Here is a 20,360-nt window from a genome sequence, read left to right on the forward strand (position 1 = left end):
AATAAAAGTAAAAATCATTGTGACAAGATATTTTTTTATTATAAAATAACACCAACAGTATTTACAATAATATAACTAAGATTTTTCATTTTCGCATGTCTCAATTCCGCTCCATTCAAATTCCACATGGAACCTTTTGTTGCATGCAATCCAAAAAATACGGTGATAATGAGGTCGACATAATAAATGCATCCTTTTGGATAAGTAACAAAATATTTTTAATTTTTGATTGCCACAAAATATTTTTTTTAATAGAACCATAATAAAATATTCCGTGTTGAATATTTCTTTTGAATTAATAAATGTGTCTTATTATTCAAGGTAAACATTAGTATTATAAATATTTTTTTATCAATGTTAATTGATAGTTTTTTATTAGAATGTAAGTATAAGACATTTGAAGCCCACCACTTATCTCTTTCATTTTCCTCTTTAATGACTAAATTAATTTCAGTTACGTGATCATTATTAGAGCAATAAATTTTTACATACGAAGTAAATTCTTTCAATTAATAAATAGTTCTCTTACACCTAAATATAACAAAATTTTATATCATTATGTCAATCCTAAGTTAAGATATTAAATCAATCTTACAACTTCTAAAAACATTATTATAAATGTGTCTTTATAATTTACATGTATTTAGGAATAAAAATCACATTTTTTTTTGTCATGAGTTAAATATGATAATATTTTCAAAATTATTAGATAATAAATTCATTTTACTCCTGATACGTAACTGTCATTAATTTAAGAAAATTTTACGCATAAATAATTAAATATAAATTTGCTTAATAAATAATTTTTTTACATGTAAATATAACAAAATCTTACATTATGTTAATCCTATAGGTTAGGATGAAAATCACATAAAACTGAATTAAGGAATGAATTAAATTCAAATCATGACGTGTTAAGATGCAAGACATGCTTGAGTATATAAATACCAGATTAGAGACAAGAGTATAATCCATGTTTACCGTTCTTACAAACACTCCGAAAATAGTGGGATAGAAAAACAAAACAAGTCAAAATCTGAAAATCGTGTTAGAACAGTACTGACGAGTCCTTATTTAATTAATAGTTGCTTAAGATCAAATCTTACCCATCACATCTTATATTTTCTAACATGCATTATTGGTTCTCAACTTATTATTCGATGATAGATTCCTTTATTTCATCTTTATTAGAAGATCAGCATGACAGCATTCCGATGTGATCTAAAAATGATCTTATATAGAAAGACGGAAAAGTTGGCAGAAACTATGTTCTGTACTCTTATTACCATCATTATCAACTATGTGTGAACTAGCAAATACAAGAAAAGGTTTCAGACACTGTTTCTAGGGTCAAACTATGCAAAATAATAATAATACATCATATATATAGATTAAGACCTAGAAGAAAAGAAATTTATATCAATGCAAATACAAAGATCAGTACCATTCACCATCAATAGCAAGCTGTATTTGACATGAAATTAAACTCGCAAAGTTCATAGCTTCGGAACCAACTCCACCACACTTCATAATTTTTTTTTATTGCAAAAATACAAAATCCTTCAGACAATATAAGGGAAACAAAACCTTGTTTTCCTAGTGTAATATTTTTGTGTTTGTCAGTGAGCGTGTATCAGCTCTTGACAAAATCGATTTTAAATAAAGTTGATTTTGTAAAACCGATTTTAGTTCAAAGTGTTGTGAATTATGCTTAAATTGATATGTTTTTTTAAGAGGAGTTAATATGTTTTTATTATAAAAACAAATTTACAGTATAACTTAATATAATTTTTTTTCTATCTATCTAAAAAATTATTTAAGATTGTTTTAACTTAAAATTAATTTTAGACTATAATTAATTCTTAAACATGAAATTAAACATATAAAATTTATTTAAAATTACTTTAATTTATATTTGATTTTTTATTGAAAATCTAACTAAAAATCAAACAGGTTTCATAGAATTATCCAGTGTCAACAAGTCCACATAAGAGACAAATTTCATTATCTTTTATGGCGTGTTAATGACTTTTTTTTAGGTTAAAAAATACTAACATTTTTTATTTATTAATTTGGCTCATGATATATAATTATTATTAATTCAAAAAGAAAAATTTATTAAACAAATTATTATCACTCATATAAATACAATAAAATAAAATCTTATATTACTCTACCAATTTTCTGGATTTGAGTGGGAATGAATTTAGATATATCTCTATTCCCATTTGACACCGTTTGGCAGACATCGTATATCCATTTGGTGGGGACAATCATGGATTCCAATTATCGCATTTATCTACGGCACGGGAATTAATACCAATGGAAACGCCAAGCTACCTAGCAATTCTGCGCTGTCTTACCCAACTTCACCATACAAGTCACTATTATTTCCTGCATTCATCATCATTCTAGGTTATTTTTAACAAAATTAATTAAAAATTAAATAATTAGTTAAAATTTAAAAAATTAATTTATTAAATTATAAGTGTCTAATAAAACTAGCTAAAAATATAAAATGACTAAAAATTAAATAATAAAATTATAATTTATTTAAAAATGACAAATACAAAATTTGATAAATATATTAAAGATAAAAAAGTATAAAAAATTAGAAATTAACGTTTTAAAAAATATTACTTCAAGTGTTACCAAACAATAAAATAAATTTTTTAGTTAATAAAAAATCTAAAAGCTACCTGCAAATTAATTTATACAAAATTATTAAAAAATTTAGCACGATTAATTGAATAAGACAGTGAATTATTATAAAAATTTTATACTTATTTTTTTATTTTTCAGATAAAAAATATTTATTAAAAGTTATTCTATATGAATTCAAACTTTGAATATATATATATATATATATATATATATATATATATATATATATATATATATATATATATATATATATCCTTTCGAAGAAGGAATTTTGCTGTCCTTGTAGGACTCCTACCATTTTTAAACAAGTTATACTCATATAGTATGTACCAATAACAATAATAATAACCTCATAGTTTTCACATTAAATGAGCGATTAAGATTTTTTATTCAATACTAATTATGCTGAGCGTTTTATTCGTTACTTTATACCCTCGCTAATTAAAAACCCATCTAATGACAATAAAGATTGTGTGAACAAACGTATACATATATTAAACGAGTTTTTCAAGTTTAGTTTAATGCTTATAAACGAGTTTTTCAAACTTAAACCTTGACTTTTTAAAAAATATAAAGCTTGATCCATATTAATTTAATACATTTATGATATAAATTTAAACACCGTAACTTATTTTAAAAAAATATACTCTATAATTCCTGTTTATAAGGCTCAATTAAATCATTCATCAATATTAAGAAAAATATATTTATTTTATAATTTAAATATTTTTCCATCAAATTAATATTTTTACTTTTTTTTGAAAGATGAATTATAAATAAAAAAATATGTAATTATATATTCGTAAAGACCAGTAAAAAAAGAGGATTAATGATAAAGTAGTAGATATTTTAAGAATGTCGTCTTCAAAAGGATATTTTAAGAATGTCAAATTGATTATTTATTTGAAATATAATTTTTATAAACAAATAATGTTTTATTCAAAGAAATACAAAGTGATGTTCTGACCCACTAACATATAAGTAATATCGAATTTTAACACTAATATTTAATACGACAATTCATTTGAACGATGATTTTTGAAAATTAAAGTAAAATAAATGATGATAATGATAATAATTATATATATACCAAAATTTCATCAATAAAATTTATCATATTATATTTTGGGTACCAAATAGAAAATGTTAGGTTTTCGTGACTAATCAATATTTGAATCTTTGTTAGAAAAAGTAATTATATGAGAATATGTTCAACAAAATTGATTCAATCCAATGAAGATTTTAAATTTGAGTCATAAATATATAATTATATTAAATATTTAAACAAATAATTTTAAGTCATCCTACTCAATTATCATAAAATTGTCTCTAATAAAAAAAAATACTTATGATCTATTAAAAAACACGATTGAAAAAAAATTTAGAAGCTTGACATTAAAATTTCCCTCTAATATTAAAAGCCAATAAAAAAATTAAATTAGACAAAATTAAAAAAATTAAATTTTTTCTTAATATACATTTGATTAAATATTAAATTTCCTTTTAATAATTGAAAACATTTAAAATATCCTTAAATGATAAAATGCTAGTCAATTATTCTAAAATAAAAATTATTAAATTAAATTAATTTTAATCTTATCCAATATTATATTTTTTACTAAACACTTTTCATTCATTCATGAACTAATCTACTATCCAAAATTATTAAATAGCATTATTCAATTTAATCAATTCATTAATTAATCATGATACTATAAGTGAGACAATTTTTTATTTAAAAATAATTATAATTTTTTAGGTATGACATTAAATAATTAATAATTAAAAAATGATTCAAGACTAAATGGATTCATTACAATATTCAAAATAGTCCATCGAATCTTCCATCTTTCATGACAAATTAGTCAATGACTAACTCAATATCTCGTTTGATAATCTTTTGTGATGATAGATTAGTTCTCATGTGTCACATCATCTTCAATGTCAGAGTTCACCATCCAACTTAATAGGAGGATTATATGTTAGCATTTTTTCACTTTGAGGGATAAAAAAATGTGTTGGCATCTTTCAGAAATTTATATGTCAATGAATTACACTTTCAATGACCAAATTGAGTATTTATTCTTTTTTTTTCTTGACTACTAATAGAAGACTTTTTTTTATCTATAGAAATTAAACATAATACGAAAATTTATAATATTCACACATTTTATTCAATCAATTAAACTAAACTCTTAATAAACTGAAACTTTACTTAAAGCATCAAGTCTAATTTCATTTAGACTAATATTAGTTTTGTCCTCGTTAGGGTTTGGGAAAGACATACTTGTTGCCGTTTTTGCCTTGATGTTATATGCTATATAAGAGAATTATGAAGTGGTTAGTTGTAAAAAATAATAATAATAAAAAGAAGTATAATTCTAGTCTTCTACAGTTCTACGTATCCACCCCAATTTGCATCCAAATCCAAGGGCCCCCTATATCATTGTTGGGTGCTGGTCTATTCCACCATGTCACACTTAGTTCTAGCAAAGTTGTAACTTTACATTGGCCTATTCTCTCTCTCTCTCTCTTCCACTAGCTGGTGATATTGATGTCCATGGTTCCATCCATAAATACTACTAAGTGAACCACCATGCAGATTACAACTCCACCCTTGGAATAAAAGGTGAAAAAAAAGACACCACCAACTTTAACCTAAGACAACATAGTAGTATCTAGGAAGTTTCACCATCCTTGGAGATTCCGAACACTCACATCAAAATTCGTGGGAGATCTCAACCACTCCACTTTTCCAAGAGGAGGAAGTGAGAAATCATGGCTCTAAATGGAAGTGGGGATAGAGTAGCGGTGGATAATGGTTTTGAATCCATTGATGATGCATATGATGATCATGAACACAAACTGAGCCAAAAGGGTAGCATCAAGCTCAAGGAGGAAGAGGTTTCTGTGGAGAGGGTGTTCCAGCACCTTCTGGTGCCATCATGGAGGAACCAATTAACAGTGAGAGCCTTTGTGGTCAGCTTTGCACTCAGCATACTCTTCAGCTTCATTGTGATGAAGCTCAACCTCACCACTGGTATTATTCCTTCGCTCAATGTCTCTGCTGGCCTTCTGGGGTTCTTCTTTGTAAAGACATGGACCAAGTTCTTGGAGAAATCTAACATGTTGAGGCAACCCTTCACAAGGCAAGAGAATACTGTCATCCAAACCTGTGTTGTAGCATCCTCTGGCATAGCCTTTAGCGGTACCTTCTTTCTTCCTTTCACCTATTCTGTGCCCTTTTGAATTTGTTACTGTTGCTGTGATTTCTGTAATGTTTTGAATTGGTTAATTTTTTGTGATTTGTGACCCTTTTTTTGTTTTATGAGGTTGAAATTGTTGGTTTTGAATTTGACAAGAATTTTTAAAAAGTTGGATTTTTGGTGCCATTTCAGATTCTACAGTGTGATAATTTGTGGGGGATTTGGATTTGAGGTAGGCCTAGTTTAATTTCAAGTGTTGACAAATCTGATTCCTCAGAGAAAAAATGAAATCATTTTCTCTATCAAATCATTTACAGAAAGGCTTTCAAAGGAAAAAACCTTAGTAATACCAGAATAGAGATGATAATTGATAAGCCACTGGTGGGGTTAATTAAATCAGTATGAAATCAACTTTGTTGTTTTTTCTTCTTTATTGAAGATTTCGTAGTTTTAGAGTGAAGTCAACTTTCTCAGTCCCTCGGATTGAATAATTGGAAGAAATTTCTGGCCGGACGATATCATGAGTTTTTTTTTTTTGTGGTGTTATCACAATTTTTTGTTATCAAATGTCACTTCTTTACACTACAGACGATACCTACCTTTTAGAATATACAGTACTAACTTTGGAAAAACCACAGGAGATGAGGTGCAAAGTCATCAAATTTGTCCATGCCTTGAAAGATACGACTTTTTGTTTGTTTTCAAATTTCAAATTATGACAGGAACTTCGGAAAATTTTGGGCTACATTTATTGAACCAATGTTATGCGATTGAATAATTAGTTGATGTTTTCTACCAACTTCGACTGAACATCAGCAGAAATTTTAAGTTACTTTATCTCATCTTTCATCATTATTTTAAAAAAATTATAAATTTTGTATCATTAAACGTATTGCATCATGAATAATGCTAAAAACACACTCTTTTCAACATATTCTCCACTATTGGTTATTTATTAGAAAATCTCAAATGTCTCACTTTTCATTTAACGAGTCTTTTTCTTGATTTTGTACTTTTCTATAGATTTTAATTAATAATAAAGTATGGGTTAGAAAAATTGTGTTAGAGAGTGTTTTGCTAGCACTCCTCATTGCGTCATATTTTGAAATGAAAAGTATTGTAAACTGTTTAATTTGGTTGAAATGTCATGTGTTAGTTATTTAAGAAAATTGGAATTTAGAACAAACAAAAACTCTAGAATGGGATTTTGATGTTTCCAAGTTATAGGAATCTTAGTCTGTTTGTAATCTAGGAACAGTTTTTTTGTTGATATCATGATTGGCCCCATCAATGCTTACAAAAAAAAAGATTATTTGCCCCATCAAATGAGAATTTTCATTCTTTGATTGACTTGTATGAACAGGAGGGTTTGGAAGTTACCTCTTTGGAATGAGTGAAGAAATAGCCAAGCAATCTTCAGACACTGGTCATTTTAAGGACCCAAAATTAGGGTGGATAATAGGTTTTCTCTTTGTTGTTAGCTTTCTTGGCCTATTCTCAGTTGTACCTCTACGAAAGGTATGACACAGCCACATTCAAAATATTGATTGCAGTGTGCATTAATGTTTCATCTTACTCCTAAATAAACTTGAAAATGAATTTATTGATGGTCTATTTAGATAAACTTCTCAATAAACACTTTTAATAAGGTAAATGAATTAATTAGCTTCTCCAATAAGTTAAAATTAGCTTTTGGAGAAGATAAATAAGAGCTTTTGTAATTTCAGTTTACATTCTTATTTTTTTCTTGTATAAATACTATTGAGGGCTAATTTAGAAAAGCTGCGTATTTTCTTTTTTTAATCCTTATCACTTTATCCCTTTAGAAATTATTATCAGTATTTCACTTGCCGCAGTCTTGATTAAGTTATGCTTCTATTATTTGCATTAGATTATGGTCATTGACTTCAAATTGACATATCCAAGTGGTACTGCAACTGCACATCTCATCAACAGCTTCCACACTCCTCAAGGAGCCAAACTAGCGAAGTAGGCACTATCGTTGACTCCATGTTACTAGAGGTGACTGCATGACATCCAAACTAATTTACTGTTTCTTTTCTTCCAGGAAGCAAGTGAAAATGTTAGGAAAATTCTTCAGTTTCAGTTTTTTATGGGGCTTCTTTCAATGGTTCTACACAGCTACTGACCAGTGTGGATTTCAAGCCTTCCCTTCATTGGGGCTTAAAGCATATAATAACAAGTATGTTGTCACATCTTCATTTTAAATGAAGTTTTTTTATCTAGAGATGTAAACTTGCATAAATCTAACAGCAAAATAATTCAAATTGGTCCTGTTCTAATCAGAAATGGGTAAATACAATCTAAACTTATCTGCAGGTTCTTTTTTGATTTTGCTGCAATCTATGTTGGAGTGGGAATGATATGCCCATATATCATAAATATATCAGTGCTTCTTGGAGGAATTCTTTCTTGGGGAATAATGTGGCCTCTCATAAAAACCAAAGAGGGTGATTGGTATGATAAGGGCCTAGGTGAAGGCAACCTTCATGGCATCCAAGGTTATAGGGTAAGTTTCTTGATATAAAGCACCTCTAGTACCACAATACTTTACATTCGTTGTAAGGTCTATTTATTAATTGGATTTACCTTATACCTTGAATTCAGGTATTTATAGCCATTGCCTTGATACTAGGAGATGGTTTATACAACTTCATAAAGGTGCTTACTCATACCCTTTGGGGATTGTATCATCAAGTCCGGGTAAAACAAAGGGAGAATGCCCTTCCTGTTGCAGATCAAGACTCCCCCTCAAACCCTCACCTATCTTATGATGACCAGCGCCGCACCCAACTCTTCCTTAAAGATCAAATTCCCACATGGTTTGCAATTGCAGGTTATGTTGCTATTGCTGCCATCTCTACCGCCACTCTGCCACACATCTTCCCCCAACTAAAATGGTATTACATTATTGTCATCTACCTAATTGCTCCCACCTTGGCATTTTGCAATGCTTATGGTTGTGGGCTAACAGATTGGTCCCTTGCATCCACCTATGGAAAGCTCGCCATCTTCACAATTGGAGCATGGGCCGGTTCATCACACGGTGGAGTTCTTGCTGGGCTAGCAGCATGTGGAGTGATGATGAACATTGTTTCCACGGCCTCAGACCTGATGCAGGATTTTAAGACCGGCTACCTTACTCTGGCTTCACCACGCTCCATGTTTGTGAGCCAAATAATTGGCACAACAATGGGTTGTGTAATTTCTCCTTCTGTGTTTTGGATTTTCTACAAAGCTTTTCCCGATCTTGGGAGAAGTACAAGTGAATATCCTGCTCCATATGCAATTATATACCGTAACATGGCCATATTGGGGGTACAAGGTTTTGGCAATCTACCAAAAAACTGCCTCTTACTTTGTTACATATTCTTCGCTGCTGCCGTCGCAATAAACTTGATTAAAGATTTCATTGGAAACAAAGGGAGGTTCATACCACTTCCAATGGCCATGGCAATACCTTTCTACATAGGGCCATACTTTGCCATTGACATGTGTGTTGGAAGTCTGATATTGTATGTGTGGGAGAGGATTAACAAGGCTAAGGCAGATGCTTTCGCACCAGCTGTAGCTTCTGGTTTGATATGCGGGGATGGAATATGGACTCTTCCTGCTTCAATTCTTGCTCTTGCTGGTGTTAAGCCACCAATTTGTATGAAGTTCTTGTCAAGAGCAGCAAATGCGAGGGTCGATACTTTCTTAGGGAATTAAGGACAAGTTTGAAAATTGGACTTGGTTTTAAACTTTTGCAGCCGTAGTTGAACAAAACAACATAGAAGGAAAAACTATTGTGTATTATATATCAGAAAGAAAGTATATGTTTTACATGTTTAGATTGCATTGTGTGTAATCTGGGGATCCCAAAATATGTTCATTTCAAATATGCTTCCTCTGATCATGCCATAACTTTTTTATGTATTGCCAGTTTTAAATTTCAGTTACAGTTGCAATTTTATCACGATCTTTAATATTGTGAAAAACTGTTGATAAATGTGGCTACTATTGCAGTTGCATTTCCAAAAAAAATTAATGTTGCTGCCAAAATTGCGAACTTAAACTATTTTTTAAGATCCTACATGTTCGCATACCTTGGTGGTATATGGATAACTTTCATCTGCTCCTAAGAGTTATCTTGATGGCGTTAGGTGTCATTTAATTTGAATTAAAGGCCGAAAGTGGTGTCTTTCCACGTTGAGTTTTTTTCTTTCAACTAGTAAATTTTAGAGTAATTAATAAGAAGCCCAAAACTGCATTAAGATGAAATGGTTGCAATCTTGAGTTGGCTTTAGGTATAGCACTACAGTCTTTAAGTATCTTTCGTGGAACAATCTTTAAGTTGGAAACATCCATAGCATGATTGTTGAAATCCTTCAGACTTTGATATATAAACAAATTTAAAATCTAGAAGAAAATTAGACATGCACCATTTGAACTAATTACCAATTGACAAAAGTAAATGGCTAAAAAAATTCAAGTGATTTTTTTAACATTTTTTCATTTTCATTTTAGAGAAGCTAAAAATGTATTGTTGATATTTGAGGATAATCAAAATGTGATCAAACTGATGTAATTCCTTTTTCCGTATATAATAAAAGAATAGGAAGACTCGTGGACTGTTAAGTTCCAACTATTTGAGCTTTTGAATAAATTTATTTTGAGCTTGATCTTGGATTCAAACCTGGAATGAGTTATATTTGACTCAAATAAACATTACCCTATTTCGTTTTTATTTGACTTGTTCAGTCTAATTATAGAAAGATGTGACCATGAACCAAAGTGGAACCACCTTTTTTGAAGATGAACTAAGCTGACAATCGTGATTTCTGAATCCCTTTCCTCGTTGAGAATAAATGGATAATAATTTATTGGGTTGCCATATAAGCAGACATTGTTTATTCGTTTTCCTTTATTCGCATGAAAAGATGTAAGAATCTATTACACTTCGGCTTAGTGAGGAAACAATCATGTTAATAAATTATGATATGAAGATTTGAAAATGACAACTGAATAAAAGAGTCCATCTCTATTATTTTCAAATTATTAACTCTTCGTGTACAATTAAAGATAAACTTTTCAATGATTGAAAAGGAAAAAAGGAGCTAAGCACCATGACAAATGCATTTTTTCCATGAGCATAAAATAAAAGTAAATTGATAGGCATATCAGTGCGTGAATACTAGCAGAAATAATTATATTAATACAACACATTTGATTTTCTTTAAATACTAAATTGAAATTGAAAAAAAAAACAATATAATCCCTCTACCCTCTATATTTCTTGAACAAACATTTTTAGCTGTCATTATAAAACAAAAGCATATTTAGGAATTTTTTTTACCGACGAGCATTTTCAAAGATTTTTCTTAATTCCTTATCTCTTTCGATCTATCACTTTTAATATATTTAATTCCATCTTAAATTTCAATATATTTTTAAAAAAATATCAATTGTTAAAAATAACATTGAATTATAATATAAATAATTTATTATAAATCTAAAACATAATTTACATGTTAATAAATATAATTTATTGCCAGTTTAATTATAACATAATTATATATTTAAAAATTATATAAAATAAATATTTATTTTGTGCTACCAAGCATTAGTTTGAACCACTGGTTTGACATTTACACAATCAATCTTGGTGAGTAAAAAGTTGTTCCTTGATTCGGAGAGTAACAATTTTAAATTATTCTTATTCGTGTCAATTCAAGAAAAGGGAACCAACCAGCCTAGCTCATTCATTTGTTTTATTTTAGTAAGAGCACGTTCCTTTTCAAAGTCAATGAAATCTTCTAGTCATGCTTTTTCTTCCGTAATCCGTATCCTTAAAAGCTTTGATACTTTCACGTTCATTCGACATTGTGGAACTCTTTAAAAGATAATCGAAATTAAAAGTATACATTTAATGACTCCCAACTTGGAGATGAAGATTGGATTGGTAAACATTGGACAACTTCCTCATTCTTTCTCCATCATAACCACATGGTATTATCTCTATTCTCATATTCCCATCATAACCACATGGTATGCAAAACCAAGTCGTTACGTTCTATCTTAGTGTAGAGAGAGATAAAGGGTATAATCACATCACTTGCATGACCCTGCCTTGTCATTTCTTGTGACTAGCAGCCACAACTTAGATTACACACTCAAGCAGTCCAGTCTTCATCACTTTCATTAGCATCCTAAATAAAACAATTATTATAAACACAATCAGTATATAGAAGGTTAACCCCATGCATTTTATAAACTATAACAGTAAAAACTACAAGAATCTGTAGGTACATACCTCTGAAGCATTTGAAAATTCTTCAATGTCATCACCATCATCATCACCATCTTCAACCTACATTGATTATGTGAATGTCAAACTACTGGTTCAAGGAAAACTAAAAGACTGACTGATGCAAAGTTTTTCATTTCCTAACATATTTCAGATCACCTAGTAATCATATTGGAGAGATTGATGTTAATTCAATTTATAGAGCAAATATCAGATGAAAATGTAAATGGAATTATATTGGTACGTTATAGGCTCATAGCACAAGTCAATGCCAATCTAAAGTTGGAATATACACTTTCATCACAATCAAAGTTGTTAAACTTGAGAGTTCATATAAACTCAGAGAACTTATGTAAACTCAACTCATAGAGTTGACTTGTGAACTCATAAGAGTTAACATAATATTAAAAATAATAATAATAAACCTATTTCAACATTTCAACTTTTATAATACAGTAAAATAGCAAACCACAATAATAAATGAACAAATCATATATATATTTATAAAAAAGTTACTAAAGTGAAAACATTTCAAAAAGAAGTTAATTTAAGTTTAATAGCATAGAAATCAAAAGTGAGACAAAAATTAGTGGTAGCAATTGCTGAAAGCAAAGATGATCCCCTGAAATAATGAGAGAAGCCAATAGATAAAAGAGTTGCGAATTGCTTTCCTTTCAGTTGCCAGGTTGGGTAGCATTATGATTAAGCATGAAACATAATAACACCACACTGAAAGAAGATTCAAGCACTAAAAGGCATGGAGTTTCAAGAATGACAAAATACTTACATCGTCTTCCTTGCTTTTTGCCTTGATTTTTTTACCTAAAAAATTCACAAACATGTAAGTTTGACAAAGTTTTATATCCAACAGCTTATTTTAAGACAAGTTTTAAACGCAGATTGGTAGTCATCTGAAAATGAAAATGTAGCCGGATATAAATTATTCAAAATATTTAGACAGATAATATAACAACACGAAAAATCATGCAATAATCTTTTAGTTTCTTCCATTGATTTGAATTTTGATGATATGCTGGCAGACATCCCCATCACAAAGCAGCCATATACTACGACAGACGAGGCCCAAATTTATATGAAAGCCTAACTACAACAAAAAGTCTTAAGAGGACTTCCAGTGGCTATTCTAATATATAAAATAATCTAGAACTTATCCTTACCGGATCATTATATTGCTGACAATTTTTAATTTTAGGTAAACAAAGAATTCATTGAATAAGAATACAGCGAGACTAAGAACTTGAAACATTTATTAAAACACACCAATCACTCTGAAGACTTGCCAGAGACTACCCCTTAAAAAGGCCTTTGGCATAACACCACAAAAAATCTATGTGAACAACTCCGTCCTAAATGAAATCCAAAGGTGACACTTGACCATTGAAATTTCTTTCCAACCAAATACACCAAACACATGCTAATTGAGAACATCACCAAAGCCTTTTAGCATCTTTATTGGTGTCAAAACCTCTAAAATTAACACACAGGAATGTCTGGACATCCTTAGGACAAATCGAATCTTCGATAATATTGCTGACAAATTTAAAGAGTAATCAATATCTGAGGCAACTCTGATGTTGGAGACAAGAACAAACTTTGCCAAACAAATACCAATTCATTCACAAGTTTTATATTATTTTTAACATGCAACTAGCTTATATTCAGTTGGGTCCTTGTTGCTACCCACTACGACTACAAACATCACTACAACAAGGGACCAACAGTTTTCTCCTAAATGTGTTGTTACCAAATATCAAGAGATGCATACTCATTCACTTTGAAATTTGAACTACAACCTTTCAATAATGATAGCAACACATAGCAACTAGAAGATACAAAGGAAGAAGGGAGAATACTCACCAGGATCTTTGTCCGTGGTCTTTCTTGCCCTTTTCTTGGATCCTTCATCCTACAACAATAGCAAATAACTCAGCATGCATCCTACTCCAACATGAAGCACTTATAACTAAGGAAGATTCTCATTCCCACTTGAAGGAAAAACAGATTCAGGAAATTAAGAAATTCAACCAGATCAATCTTTCTTTTTGAACCAGCAGGCTGTGACTTCTGGCCATAAGCTGAAAACATCAATAATTTTTGTTATTCAATCTTCATAATCTTGCTTGTAATAATGTAAAAGAAACTAGAAAAAGTACAACCTTTTGATGATGGGGATTTCCTTGAACTTCTTGGAGTTGTCTGAAAAATATAACGATTTTTATAAGATAATCAATTTGATCAATGTTTAGCAATGCCAGGCAATACATACATGATTCAGATCCATTCGTGAAAGAAGGTAAAACCATTGTGAACCTAGGGTCCTCCAAATCATGCAGCAATACTTATAAAGATATAAATATTCACGAACCATTTATCTCAGGTTTAATCGAAGAGATTTTAAAAAAATAATAGCAGTGTATGGTGTAAAAGTTATTATTTTACATAATCACAGGCATTTCGTAACTGGTGTAGGCGTGTAGCTTTACAAAAAATTGGGTGGGACAGAATGGGAAGTTTACCCAAAGCAACATAAGTTGCAAATGCCTGTGGCTCAACTAAAGCTCTGAATTCAAGCTTCAAATTTTATAATAGATTCTTAAAAGCAGTATGACAATATCTATAAAACTATGCCAGACAGTGAACTAATGGGACCTTTCAAACCTTCTACCATGGACTTTATTAATTGGGGGTCTAACACATGCATACAAATATTATAACAAACAATGTAATATTTTTCTTTAGAGCTAGTAAGTGCCGGGTCTCATGCTAACAGTTTCAAAAGCTTACCTTTTCTTCCACTTTCTTGAATAATGTGGATATAGTAGCCTGAACAAGTGATCCACGATTACTGGACTTAACTTCAGTAGATGCACTGGCTGAAGCAGATTGAGACACTTCTTTACTTTTTGATCGAGAAGCAGACTCAGTATTTATCTTGGCAGGTTGATCTACTGGTGCATCATCCTCATCATCGAGGTCAAAAACTACAGTTTTTTTCTGTATCTGTGAATTAAGGAAGATAAAATATAAATTTACTGATAATATAAAATATATAAGATCAAGGAAGTTATCAATTCCACGTTGACAGGTAATCAAAACAAAAATTAAAGTCGAACACAGCCATTCAATCAACTAATAAAGTATACGAGTCAGTTTGGTGTAACCTTATAAATGAGGCGAAAAATTCAGAGATGAGGTTTATATAAAAGAATTGTTTGAAAAAACCCATCTAGCATTTTACACCCACAATTTTTAAGGGATACCAAACTGACTATAAGGATATTTGAGCTATTATGATCATTTACAGCAGTATCAACTTCTACCACTTTCTCTTCATCATCAGAAAGCTCAGGGCTGTTTTCACCAGAATCATCACCGGAAGAAATTTCAGCAAATCTGGTCCAACAAAAAAACTAAATGAATAGGACTTTCAGTCACAAAAGCTACAATTTTTAATTAAGTCAGACATTTCACTTTAAGTTAAATAACTGAAAATAAATGGTTCAACGAAAACAAAAACAGCAGAATTAAATTTTTAGCAACTAATGCTTTGTTACATATAACTCAACAAACTTTTTTAACCTAATGGCAGGAAAACAGGACGCATTAAGTAAACTAATATAAATGAGGCTTATTATACTTGTATGATTTTTTTGCAGTTCTTGTTGAATGTCGGACCGGAACCAATTCCTTTGTATCTTTTAAATTGATTTCATTGTCTGACAAATCATCTTCGGTGGGTGTCTTTGGTGACTCTTGCTCTACACGTTGAATGTTGGTTCTGGGAACACCTTGATTAACTACAGAAGCTGCACCTGCACCCGCACCCCCTTTAAAGTCATACTCAGCTTGGTGTCCCTGAAATAGAAGGACATTCCATGAGTAGATAACAAAAATGAACTTCATATTCTCTTTATGCCAAAAAAAAACCAAAAGTTGCTTCTCATGACCAGGCAACTATTATGTTGTAAAAACTCCTAACCTCATACAATTCATTAGGAAATTCCAGCTTGGATTCTTCTGGGTTTTCATCTTTCCTCCCGATCCACCATGCATCCGAAAATACAATCTAGTAAAATCAAGATATTGCTGATAAGGAACATAGGTATCCATACCCAAAAGGTCCAATTCCAGAAGATACAAATTAGTAAATGAAGAAGAAAAAAATGCAGAACACTACAAGAAGTAAAAAGAGGAAAGGGTAGATACATGTATGTTTCAAAGGAGAAATGAATCAGTAATGAACATTAACTATAATATCATAAACATAGGAATTAATGTTGCATTGTGTATGAAATGGAATCATAACGCCACTAACTCAAGTTTAGTTCTGTTGACTACTTTTCACCATATTCTGGAAAAACCAATGCATCATTCTATCCATCCTACATATTATAATTCACTTAGAGCCCTTGTCTTCCGATATGGATAATGTAACAAGAAAGAAGGTACACTAGCTATACCCATGTATGTATTTACTCAAAATAAAATTATGATATGAAAAGGCTGTGATAAGCCAGTAAGTATACACAAGGTATTTCTTTGACTAAGCATTTATGGGTCCCTTTATAATTAAACATTAACCAACTTTGCTCTAATTCGTGTCTGAAAGGCAAACAAAAGTAAACAGGAAGGGTAAATAAACCAACCATGTTATCAAAATAATCCTCACACATTACACTCTTTCCACCTTTAGGGAACTGTAGAGTCAAGTATCTGTTCTTTGGATATACAATGGTCCCGAATAACTTCATTTGACCCTGAAAAGTGAAAGTGAAAGTGAAAATGCATCTTGCCAGTTACCAATACACAACATACCACATCAAAAGTTTTAAAACTATTCCAAAATTTCAAAAGAAAAACAGTAGATATATTCAAGAAAACATTTCCTCTCTTGATTTCCACTCTCCTCCAACAAGTTGTCATTTATAACTATGCTGAATCAGACTTGTGAACTACAACAAGTCGAGCCACTTTAGCTGAGTCTGTTAGATCTGTTACACAGCCAATATGAAAGGCAAGGAACTAGGGTCAGGTAAGAACTTATGGATCAAGATGGCTACCCCCAAACGAAGGGACATGAGGTGAATCTTGGAGAGAATTCAGAGAGGATGGAGGGAAGGAGGGGGTGGGCAATTTGTATCCAAAGTCTACACTCTTCTCTCTAGCTTTTATCTGAATTCCTTCCTACTCTACTTATTACTTCTTTTCCTTAAATCATTGGGCATTCTTTGACCGGTAACTTTGGTCTGTTATTAGTCCTGGAATTATCTTGTTACAGTTCCAGAAAAAATTGGCAATCCCATTACAACTTTACTAAATTTTACTTTACAAGTTGTTCTTAACTTCTGCTTATGAGCTACCATTACACAAGTTTAGTCAACCACACAACAGCATACACCAAATCCACTCATGGCTGAACAACCAGTTTAGCACATACACCTGATGTACATGGATTCAGTATAAACTCCCTTCCTTAACATTTCCAAAAAGAAGCCATATGAAACTGAGAGAAAACCAATACAAACACTTGTACTAAAAACCAGAAATAACAAATAGTATTCCAAAAAGGCTAAAAAAAATTAACTATGCTTACAACAGGAAGATCAAGTTTATATAATTTAAGAACTAAAACATACACATAAATTAAAATAAAAGACAAAACTGCAAGCAGAGTTACACTTCCAATCCTGTTTAGTTTGACAAAACATTCTCTATTTTAATTTTGTGTTTTCACTTCTAATTACAAAAATATCACCTAATCTTCACTTCATTTTCTATTTTCAAGTGTATAGCAAGGGAAATGTTAGCAAAGCAACACCCTCCACGCTGTTTTGAAGACACCCTCCAGTGCACTCTTTTAAACATACTCTCTGGTATTGACTATAATTTATCAGAAATCACACAATCTAGTGGTCTCACTACTTATTTAATGAGTCAGTGCAATGGTTCCGTAGTTTTTTTTTTAAAAAAAAATTAACTAATAATAAAGAGTGTGTTAAAAAAAGTGTTAGAGGGTGTGTTATTGGCATTCATCTACATAGCAAAACAACTTTTAATTGTTTTTTCTTCCATTTTCCGCTTCCACTGTTTCTTATTCAAACTTAAAACAAAAATAACTACCAAAAACAACTTTAAACAAAGATGAAAATAGAAAACTTTTTCTCATACTAAACAACGCCTAAATTACTAGTATCATTTAAAAATAAGAAAACCCAATTTCCCGTTCTGACAACCCAATTCCAGAAACTAAAAACCAAGCAAAACCCACATCCCAAAACCCCAACTTGCATTCGAAATCCGAAAAAGCAGAGAGAAAAACCACCTGTGGGAAATCGAGGTAGAGAACGGGGTTTTTGGTGCCCAAGTCCTTGAGGTCACCGATCTTGCCACCGGCGATGGGAGCAATTAGCCCGGGGAACGAGAAGAGGTACCTGCAGCTCTTCCTCTGAGACTTCTTGATGATATCTTTGCCGTGGTGCTTGGCCACGACGGAGGAAGGGTTGAGGTGAACGGAGCTCCGTGCAGGGGTCTCCGAGAGAATCTTGTTGGAAATGGCCAAGGATTTCAGCCTCTTCCGCTCTAACGTTTCTGGGTTTGCGACATCGGTGTCTTCACCTTCTTCCTTCTTCTTCGCCTTGCCTCGGGCCATTAAGGGGTGGAAGTGAAGCTTGTTTCTTCAGTGTTGTGTGTTTGCTCACACGCGGGAACAAATGGGCTTTGTTTTTGATGGAGTAGTATTCCCTGTAAATCGCGGTTGGTAAAGTTTTCGGGGTCAATAATGGAATTGCCTAGATTTCATTTTATTTTGTTTTTGCTTACTCAATATTTTGCTCCTATGTACTCCTATAAAAAAGATTAACTTAAATGTATTTTTGTCCCTTATATATAACTTTTAGATTTGGTCTTTAATAAATATTTTTTTTAATCGAATCTATAATATTTGAAAAGTTTTGTCTTAAATCTTTATTGTTAATTAAGATCCCACCACCAAAGAAAACACACAACAAAACAACTACAATATCAACCACAAAACCACCATAGAATATCAAAAAATCGACCACCAACCAACATTGCAAACCCACTGCAATGGTGACAAAATCAGAAACACAAAAAAATCTTGAAATCAGAATAAAAAAAAAAATATCGAAACCCACCACAAACCAATGTGCGAGATGCACACCTCAGTGTTGGATGTCGGCAACGACACGACGTTTGTTACGAACAACAAGGACAAAGGAAAGGGAACAACCTACCTTCAAGGACTAGGAACCTCTAGAAGTTCGGAAAGGGAAGTAAATTGTTATGTATTTTTTCATATATTATGCCTTCTTACATCATTCATATATATAAGCAACAAGTAGAATGCTAGGATAACAAAATTATAACATAAAGCAAAATGGAAAAGATAATGGCAGACAAGATCAAGACGACATTTCTAGCTAGTGTCAACTCGGGCAATTCTGTTAGACAAAGTCCCTAAGGTATCTTGGTGGAGTGCGCTTGCATCGCGTGGCTGGTGGTGCAATGTCTCATCCCTATCAGAGTTCTTGGAGGAACTGGTAGTAGTGGCCGCAGGGGGCAGCCGAGACGGCAAGGGAAACCAAGTGGGGCTTCGCATTCAGGGAGAGGTTGGTGGAGGGGGAGCCCAGGGAACTCCAGGTTCATGCCCACCAAGATGTGGTCGGAGGGGGCCAGGCCCTAAACAATGACGGAGAACTTAGAAATGGGGGCAGACCAGGGGCTGGGCGGAGGTAACCATAACACACTTCGTTACCCATGCCATTCCCAACCGTGAGAAAGGGAGAAGAGAGTCAACAAAGAAAGAGATTGTCCAAAGGGGCATATTGGAAAAAGAAAGGAAAATAAAATTTAAGCATACACGTGTAATTTCACTCAGGCCAACGGGTATATGTGACAGCACAACGTGTTTGATTAACGGCCACGTAAGCAATTAATAGATTCCAATTAACAACAAAGACCTTGGGCAATACTTTTCAAATATTAAGAACCCGATTTGAAAGAAAAATTTAGGGATTAAATGCAAAAGTCGGGTACATGTCAGGGCCAAAAACATATTTAAGCCAAAAAAATTATTCAATTTGAAGAAAAAAGAAACACGAATAATGATATATTTTATATTGGTTAGTTGCAAAGAAAGA

General features: G+C 31.7%; 2 protein-coding genes across 4 annotated transcripts; one reads left to right on the forward strand and one right to left on the reverse strand.

Moving 5' to 3' along the window:
- The first annotated feature begins 5,146 nt into the window (after positions 1 to 5,146).
- Positions 5,147 to 9,852, forward strand: LOC114368693 (probable metal-nicotianamine transporter YSL7). Its single transcript, XM_028325923.1, has 6 exons — positions 5,147 to 5,872; positions 7,234 to 7,388; positions 7,762 to 7,859; positions 7,939 to 8,073; positions 8,211 to 8,400; positions 8,499 to 9,852. Exons 1-6 carry the CDS (start codon positions 5,443 to 5,445, stop codon positions 9,600 to 9,602), a joined length of 2,112 nt encoding a protein of 703 aa, XP_028181724.1. The 5' UTR covers positions 5,147 to 5,442; the 3' UTR covers positions 9,603 to 9,852.
- A 1,775-nt stretch (positions 9,853 to 11,627) lies between these two features.
- LOC114368694 (DNA-binding protein RHL1-like) lies at positions 11,628 to 18,965 on the reverse strand. 3 transcript variants are annotated; one of them, XM_028325925.1, is made up of 12 exons: positions 18,524 to 18,965; positions 16,848 to 16,958; positions 16,181 to 16,267; positions 15,839 to 16,056; positions 15,504 to 15,594; positions 14,986 to 15,201; positions 14,358 to 14,397; positions 14,227 to 14,276; positions 14,059 to 14,107; positions 12,968 to 13,002; positions 12,187 to 12,243; positions 11,628 to 12,082 (listed from the first exon to the last, which is right to left on the reverse strand). In XM_028325925.1, exons 1-12 carry the CDS (start codon positions 18,848 to 18,850, stop codon positions 12,047 to 12,049), a joined length of 1,317 nt encoding a protein of 438 aa, XP_028181726.1. In that variant the 5' UTR covers positions 18,851 to 18,965; the 3' UTR covers positions 11,628 to 12,046. The 3 variants fall into 3 exon arrangements, with proteins under 3 accessions (XP_028181726.1, XP_028181725.1, XP_028181727.1); XM_028325924.1 differs by having other exon boundaries at positions 14,986 to 15,197; positions 15,482 to 15,594; XM_028325926.1 differs by having other exon boundaries at positions 15,522 to 15,594; positions 18,524 to 18,963.
- Positions 18,966 to 20,360: the final 1,395 nt, after the last annotated feature.

The sequence above is a fragment of the Glycine soja genome, chromosome 9, assembly GCF_004193775.1.
Source record: "Glycine soja cultivar W05 chromosome 9, ASM419377v2, whole genome shotgun sequence".
In the NCBI taxonomy this organism is placed as follows: Eukaryota; Viridiplantae; Streptophyta; class Magnoliopsida; order Fabales; family Fabaceae; genus Glycine; species Glycine soja.

Coding starts and splice junctions, on each gene's coding strand:
- LOC114368693 (XM_028325923.1), top strand. CDS start 5,443: ATGGCTCTAAATGGAAGTGGGGATAGAGTAGCGGTGGATAATGGTTTT. Junction 8,074..8,210: donor CTTAAAGCATATAATAACAA/GTATGTTGTCAC, acceptor ACTTATCTGCAG/GTTCTTTTTTGATTTTGCTG. Junction 8,401..8,498: donor ATGGCATCCAAGGTTATAGG/GTAAGTTTCTTG, acceptor CCTTGAATTCAG/GTATTTATAGCCATTGCCTT.
- LOC114368694 (XM_028325924.1), bottom strand. CDS start 18,850: ATGGCCCGAGGCAAGGCGAAGAAGAAGGAAGAAGGTGAAGACACCGAT. Junction 15,595..15,838: donor ACTGCAAAAAAATCATACAA/GTATAATAAGCC, acceptor TTGTTGGACCAG/ATTTGCTGAAATTTCTTCCG. Junction 14,398..14,985: donor TCAAGAAAGTGGAAGAAAAG/GTAAGCTTTTGA, acceptor TATATTTTTCAG/ACAACTCCAAGAAGTTCAAG.